Source organism: Microtus ochrogaster, chromosome 8, assembly GCF_000317375.1.
Source record: "Microtus ochrogaster isolate Prairie Vole_2 chromosome 8, MicOch1.0, whole genome shotgun sequence".
Classification (NCBI taxonomy): domain Eukaryota; kingdom Metazoa; phylum Chordata; class Mammalia; order Rodentia; family Cricetidae; genus Microtus; species Microtus ochrogaster.
This window is the reverse complement of record NC_022015.1, coordinates 66274038-66282176: the sequence shown is the minus strand read 5'-3', so window position 1 is coordinate 66282176 and position 8139 is coordinate 66274038. Positions and strand designations below refer to the sequence as shown.

General features: G+C 47.5%; 1 protein-coding gene across 1 annotated transcript in view; it reads right to left on the bottom strand.

Annotated features, from left to right (window-relative positions):
- Ffar4 (free fatty acid receptor 4) overlaps positions 1–8139 on the bottom strand; it is a 19481-nt gene that overhangs the window by 1873 nt on the left and 9469 nt on the right. Inside the window, exon 2 of the mRNA XM_005352201.2 lies at positions 6521–6649. Coding sequence (XP_005352258.1) covers positions 6521–6649 — 129 coding nt within the window. The remainder of the gene's footprint in view (positions 1–6520; positions 6650–8139) is intronic.

The window sequence follows — 8139 nt, the reverse complement described above, 5'->3', positions numbered from 1 at the left end:
CTGCTTTTCCTCCTCATGCCACAGTCCCTACAGTTTGTACAATCAGGAAGAAAATGAGGCACTGTCATAAAATGTGAGTCCTTCCTTGCTCCCCAGCCCACATTAGACAGCCAGACTCATTAGCATCTAGCCAGGGTTTCAAATGTCTCTGGCTTTGGTGGAATGCCTCCGGTGCTTTTATGAAGTGCTCCATTACCTTCTGGGGGTTAACTCTGACCCTCAAAACAAATGGGGTGGGTGTCCTAGGGTTCTCCCACCTTGGGAGCCCCACATAGGGATGCCCATGCTCCTCTTCACTTTTTTTTTCCATATTGCACATTGGGAGGGGGCAGCGCTCATAAGAAAGTGCTCTGTGACCACTGGGAACTTGGTAAAACACAAAATGTCTGTGAAGAAAAGTTCCTGGAAGGAGCTACACCTGCCACTAACCCTTCTGCAGGGCTGATGAGCCAACTAGAATGTTGGTGACATCAAAGAGGCCAGATTGCTGCAGAGCCAAGCCCAGTTATAATTTATCTTTGGCCACTCTGAGCACCCCTGATAGCTATTCCACACCTGCCTCTGTGTCTGGCCTAAGAGCCTTGAGACCCCCAGGTGCAGCCATTTATAAAGTATTTACTCAATAGGCCAGTCGCTTCTACTAAGAGCTAAGGATGTCATCAGAAGGCATCTGAGGCCTACAGCAGAGGTTTCCTTGTTTGGCTGCAGCTCATCCACCTGATGTTCCCACCAAATGCTATCTGAAAACCATCTTGGTTTGTGAATTTCTTTTTTCTGTTACTATTTAAAAAAAAAAAACTTTACAAAACAATTACCATACAATTACCATAGGGGAACCCTGAATCTATGTTCCTGGGCCATGGCCACTCATATTTGGCTCCAGAATAAATTATGTCTCATCGTCTTTGAACTGAGAGTTGCGTTTTTTCCCGTGTCCAATGGGACCCACTTTGAGACACTTGGATTCAGTGAGGGGGCTCCAGGGTTGCACACTTCTCTGGAACTGTCAAGGTGACTCTTTGCTCACTAGAGCGTAAGAGGTGCTAATCCCACGCACCTGCTTGGTTCGGACTTTTTTAACAAAGTCCTTCTTTAAAACAGACCTTTTGTGACTCACTAGAGCCAGGAGGGAACCCTATTTCCACCCAGCACCCCTCTGCCATGCCAGGACACACCAGCTGGAGGCTGGCAGGGAAGGGGATTCCCGCTGACAGAAGCTGGGGCCCTGAGGGTTTAGCCTCCTCCGTGGTGTTCACTGTCTAGTCAGCAGTGTGGTGGTTAGGATCATCCAAGGAGAAGACCCACCTTCCCAGAGGTCTACCTCCAAAGAAATATGACTTCGGAGGAAAGCAAGAACTGGAGAGAGTAGCATCAAGAAACACGTGAAAAGCCAGATGGCAACGGACTGGAAATGCCTACCAACCCCCATGCGACAACAAAGCATGTTCAAGAAAAGCCTGCCTGCCATGTACGTGTGCAATATACAACCAAAGGAGAGCTAAATGCTATGTAAATTACCCACGAAGGGCTATAGCGCTAGAGGCCCACTTTGGGGGTGTTTAACACAGAAGCCTTTCTCACAGCTCATTACATTAGATTACCCCCATTCTCAGGGATGGCTTCCTCTTAATAATCTACCTATCCCTATGTCTATTATTATGTGCAATTATTTTTTTCTAGAACACAAGAACCTGGAAACTTCAATAGGTGCGTTCAGAACTCAGGACCCAAATCTAAGCCTAGCACTTGACCACAGTCCCCAGTGGTAAGTAGTGAGGACTTCATGCTCTATTGAAGCAGATTTTTTTTTTTTTTTTCGAGACAGGGTTTCTCTGTAGCTTTGGAGCCTGTCCTGGAACTCCCTTGGTAGACCAGGCTGGCCTCGAACTCACAGAGATCTGCCTGCCTCTGCCTCCTGAGTGCTGGGATTACAGGCGTGCGCCACCACCGCCCGGCTTGAAGCAGATTTTTGTCCCTCAGCTAAACTCTGCGATAAGCAGAGGGAATTCCATCTGCATGCCATAGAGTCACTGGTTCATTCAACAAATAGTTACCGAGAAACATTTACCTTCTATATGCTAAGCTCTCTTGAAGAGGCTGGACCCAGAGCAAGAAGTAAGAGCATCCTGCCCAGACTGCACTCCCACGCCCTGTGTATGTGGCCAGTGGAAGGGAGAATAAGAAGCACAGGAGCACAGTTAAAACGACAGAGACATCACAGCCCATCATCCTTATAGCTGTAGGGTAAACTTGTAAGTCTTCTCACAAGCTGCCAGCCTTCACAGTCTGATCCAAGGCACTTAGGAATCACTGAGAACCTATTCCTTTGGGAAAACTGTCAATAGGAAAAATATTACTGGGGCTGGAGAGATAGCTCAGAGGTTAAGAACATTGCCTGCTCTTCCAAAGGTCCTGAGTTCAATTCCCAGCAACCACATGGTGGCTCACAACCATCTGTAATAGGATCTGGTGCCCTCTTCTGGCCTGCAGGCATACACACAGACAGAATATTGTATACATAATAAATAAATATTAAGAAAAAAAGAAAAATATTACTGAAAACGTATGGTATGTCTGAGTCACAAGGAAAGAGGAAGCAGAGAGGGAAGAGAGCAAAAATAGTCACTGCCCAGCACATGAAACAAGATCAGCAGGGGAAGAGGCAGCTGGATGCCGACTCCGAACCGTTGCTCAGGTCAGAACCAGCGAAGCTTAGTGCAGGGAGCCAGACAGGATCGCCATTGCAAGATGGCACCACATCCTGTCTTGCCGGTTATACTCCATATTTGGCGATGCCTTTGAGAGCTGCCTGTCCCCCACTTCCCACATGCGCGGTGAATGGGGGTCCCTGGGCCTATCTCGATGCAGTCTGGTGTCAGCTGATGGTGGCAACCAATCACAGGGCAACCCATGTGCCAATTCCATATATAAGCAGCTGCCTTAGTGCTCTCGGGCCCCTTCGCTTCATGTTATCTCTCAACCAAGTGCACTCCAGTAAAGCGTGATCTGAGAAGAATCCTCGTGTCGTGGACGTTCTTTCTCGCTGGTCGAGGAGTTTGCCGCAGCTTAGAGCAGGGCTTCCTACTGGGGGCTCTGTGCAGGACCAGCGGGAGAGACGCTCCTCTGTATGCGGAAGTGGGCTCTGTGATCAGATTTAGCACCACCACCTGGTTAATTCATGTGTTGGAGATGTCCAAAGTGTATTAGCATAAAAAGGCTCTCGAGTCTCACAGCAGAGAATCCCATGCAGCTAATTCAGTGCTTCTTAAGTTTGTCTGCAGGACTCTCTGTACACCCGTCGTCCCATGGAGCTCCAGAGGGCAGCCTGAAAGATGCTGCTTTGCAGTTAAAGAATAGGATAATAGGAGAAGAACCCCTTCCACGCCCAGAAATGGAGCCCGAGTTAGAGGCGGTAGAGACAGGAAGAGCAGGCAAGACTGGTGAGATGGCGTGGAGCCATAGATCCTCGACCAGCGAATGTGGCTAATTCAATACTAATGTTCAGTGGAGTCCATAGCTGTGCTCCTGGAAGAAAAGGCCCGGCAGGAGGGCCAGTTTAGTGTACCTGGGCTGTGCACCTTCTTGGGGAGGAGATGCTAACCGTGAGGCCCTCTCCAGGCTCTGACACACTTCCCACCTAGACATGAGACAGGAGGGAATTTTGGGTTCAGGCAGAAGGCAAATTGCCCAGTGACGTGGGAGTCCACTCTGCTGTGATTGCCATTAATGAATAAAGGAACTGCCTTGGCCTGTTGATAGGGCAGAACTTAGGTAGGCGGAGAAAACCGGACTGCATGCTGGGGGAAGAACGTGCAGGGCTGAGAGTTTCCACTCAAGTGTGGGGAGAGCTGGTACACTGTTGTCCAGAGGAGTGGAGGGAGGGCTCTCTCCCATCCCTCATCCTGAAGGGGCTGTCTGATCTTCCCTGACGGAAAGGCCCAGTCTTGAGATTGAGATTGCGGTGGAGGGGAAATCACACTCCCCACAGGAGGGTGTGTCACCAGAGCCTTCTTGACTTCTCCGGGTCTCACAAGTGGAAGCCCACAAGGGGAGCTTAGATGCTGCTGTCCCTCGCAGAGGGAAGGGTTAGAAGAACAGCCCAGCCTAGCAAATAGCATCCGCCGTACTATTCAAGGCCTACGGTGCCCAGGAGGGCAGTTCTCACAGCCTCGCCTTATGCAACTTCACCCTAGAAACTAAGGCTGCCAATTTGCAATGATTGAAATGGGGTGCAAAGAATGCAAGTAGCAGGCTCAAGCAACACAGCAAAGTAAACCAGCAGTAAAGACACAAAGCTCGGTAATTATTTTTTGGGGGTGGTGGTAGTGTTTAGACCAGGTTTCTCTGTAGTTTTGGAGCCTGTCCTGGAACTAGCTCTTGTAGACCAGGATGGCCTCGAACTCACAGAGATCCGCCTGCCTCTGCCTCCCTAGTGTTGGGATTAAAGGTGGCATGAGCCAGCACCGCCAGGCATAAAGCTCGGTAATTTTAAAAGAACCTTCCAAGCCTCATCTTTTCCCATGGTTCTTTGCTCTCCACCAGCCCCTCACTGGTCCTTCATGTTTGTGCAATAACTAACAGCTTGCTTTAGCTTGGTGCTGACACAGAAACCCTCTCCCTTGTGCTGAGGAGTTTCTTGCTTTAGATCATAGCATCATCGTCCAGCTGCCTCTTCATCAAAGATCCTTCTAGGCAGATTTTAACTTGCACACTCCTGAACCACACCCGCTCCCTGCCAACATTCTGCACGTAGCACTCTTAACAAACCTCTGAGGAGTAGAAGTGTTGGATGGGACTCTGGGGCCAGTCTGCCTGGGTTTAAATACTGAAGCTGACACCTATAAGTCCTGTGACTTGGGGTAAACTGCACAATATCTCTGGGGCATGTCACCTGAGGATCTTGTTAGGATAAGATTTGTTAGTGTTTCCTGTGTGAGAAACACTACTCACATACTTGTTTGTTGTTTGTTTTTTTTAAAAAAAAAAAAAGCAATTAAAATGCAGCCTAGCACTTGGGAGGCAAAAGCAGAAGGATTAATGCAAGTTCCAGGCCAATCAAGTCCACATAGGGAGCTACAGACTTTCTGGAACTATAGACAGAAACCCTGCTTCAACAAAACCAAAACAGCACAAACATTTAAAAATGTATTCTATTTTTCTGTCCTTTTCTTTCTCTTCTTTCATTGTGATTTTGTGATACTAATTAATTCTTTTATAACATTAAATATGTGAAACCATCCATTGTAAGCTATTTCCAGGGCTCCATACTCTGGAATTTGCCTCACATATTAGAATAAACCCAAGCTTGGATCTCTTCAGAGATAAAGGGAACTATCTCCCACAGAACCTGGAGCCGGCAGCCTTAGGTGAAGTTAGCCTGGGGTGGGTTATGTTTGTGAGAAGGCTTACACAACCATAAAGGGGTCATAAAAGTGGCCAAAAGGTGATCAGGGCCTTTTCAACACTCCTGTTGATCACAACCCACACAAAAGATGCTATAAATTTCAACTGCTGCCCACCTCCAAGAGGGCTCAAGTGCTTGGAGGCACACCTTACAAGTGAACTTAACTGTACATGCTTGTGTTTGTTGGGTGGTACCTTCCTTGCACAGAGCATGCCTTGTGAGCCAGGAAGCAGAGTCTGGCCCATCTTTTATATGTCTGTGTACACACATTTACTTTTCTAGGAGACTCCATTTATTCCTGTGCCATACACACTTGAAGTGGGCATTCCTAAGGATTAGGTCACTGGGACAGGAAGGGCTTTTGGCCAAGTTCTGTCCTCCATCCAGGAGCCGCTTTATGAGTGTGTTCAATTTGTGAGCAGAATACATAAGCTGGGTGTGATTTTATATTAGTATATGATACTTCCATAATTCCATAAAAAAAACCTTACAGAGTAGACATTGTAGATTACCACTGTGTTTGTGGGGAAACAGTGGAAACAACTCCAAAGTCCACAAAATGAATATATCATATCTATATGATGAAGGCTGTGTAACTCTTAACCAACGAGATAAGATACAGGAACTGATAGAGAAAGATCTGATACGGTGTTGGGTAAAAGGAAAAGGACATTATCAAGCCGCAGCACCTGCTCTGTGATCAGAACAGTAAACAGTGCCAACAGCCACCTGACCATTTGAACCTACACAAAAAAAAAGCGTCCGTGGTGTTGAATGATGGCAGAGACCACAGCTGGGTCATGAAGGCTGGGAAGAGAATAGATTTTCAACTTTTGCATTACACAGCTCTGTGCCTGTTTTCAACTTCATGTTTTTATAACCTGGTAATATTTTAATGATGAAAAGGTCCAGAACATAGCTGATTTAGAAAACAAAAGCCAAAATAAATATACAAACTCTCGTCCCTCACTGTTACGGGGGTAGCAAAAAGTCTGCCCAGCGAATCAGGATGGGACTGTTAGAACCTCCAAGGTATGCTCCGACCTGGAAGTTCTAAGATTCTACCAGAAAGGCCCAGATGGAGTGAAGATCAGAACAGCACTGAAGCAAACATACCTGTAAAATTTTGGAGTAACTGATCACAATAACCAGCCCTGGCACCAGGAAGTTGAAAGTCACAAAAAACACATCCCACAAGATTTCTCCTACGCGGTTGGGCCAATCCAACGTGCAAATCGGAATTTCCTGTTCACAAAAGGGAAAACAATATCACTTCAGTGCTGGCTTCTTCCTTAGCCGTAGCGAGCTGCGTGGTGTCACACCTGATGGAGATGTATAATCAACTCCTGAGTTGGCTAAGGCCTGACCTATGCTATGATCACGCAATGATTATCAGCTGCTTGCATATGCATGGGCCTATGGGCAGTGCCCACCTCCGGGATTGGCAGCCCATGCCTACTTAAGGGCTGGGAGAGGTTTGCCCGCAGGGAGAGAGGGAAAGAGAGAGGGGAAGAGGGAGAGAAAGTAAATAAAGTCCTGAAAACTGCTGCAAGAAGAGCTCCGGTGGTCGCGTCATCCTTGCGGGTCAAGGTAGAGACGTGACACTTAGCCTCTAACCCAGTTCTCGTTCTGGGCTGTGGGACACTATGACATGGAGTGCAACACAGCTGCTGTGCTAGTGAATTCCAGAACCTGCTCCTCCTCTGCCCACGACATTTCCTCTTACAACCACCTGTCCCAGGTGCAGCCGGCTACCATAATTATAACTCTCACTCTCCAGGAAGGCCTGAACCTCAGGGTCATAGGCAGGGAAGAGCTGGAGGCATTTCCCAGGACTGGTCTTTCACTTCTCTGGGCTAACATGCAAAGAATATTTGAGCCTTCTCTTACAAGCTTGGTTATTTTCTTTGGTTTGCTTTGGTTTTTCAAGACAGGGTTTCTCTGTGTAGCTTTGGCGCCTGCCCTGGAACTAGCTCTTGTAGACTAGGCTGGCCTCAAATTCACAGAGATTCGCCTGCCTCTGCCTCCCAAGTGCTGGAGTTAAAGGCTTGTGCCACCACCACCCAGCTACAAGCTTGGTTCTTTAAATAGGAGAAACTTGATCGCAGAAAGGTCTCAGACTAGAAGTGACATACCACACACAAGCATCTGGAGACAGGATTGAGGGTCCAGGGCAGTGACACATTTGCTGAAACAGCAGGAGCTGGGCTAAGGCATTGTTTACCTGGAGCACCATGTCCAATTGCCTGTGTGTTAAGGTCAGGTACACACATGTAATCCAGCTCCTTTGACCATGGCAAGGAAATTGTAAGAACCAAGCAGTTTGAGACAAGCCCAGGTAACATAACACAATAACACAATGAGACCCTGCCTCAGGTAACACGCACACACACACACACACACACAATGGGGCTCAGTGGTTAAAAGAGCTGGCTGCTCTTGCACAGGACCAAGGTTTAGTTCCCAGCACCCACATGGCCGCTCACAACTATCATTAACTCCCTTCCTGCCGCGTTCAATGCCCTCTTCTGGTCTCCACAAACGCCAGGCATGCGTGTAGACACACAGACATACATGTAGGCAAAACACGCATATGCACATAAAATGAAAATTAATAAATCTTTATAAAGCAGAAACTTGAAGCTCCAAAACAATAACAACAAACAACACACACACACATACACACACACACATACATACACACACACACACACACACACACACACACACACACA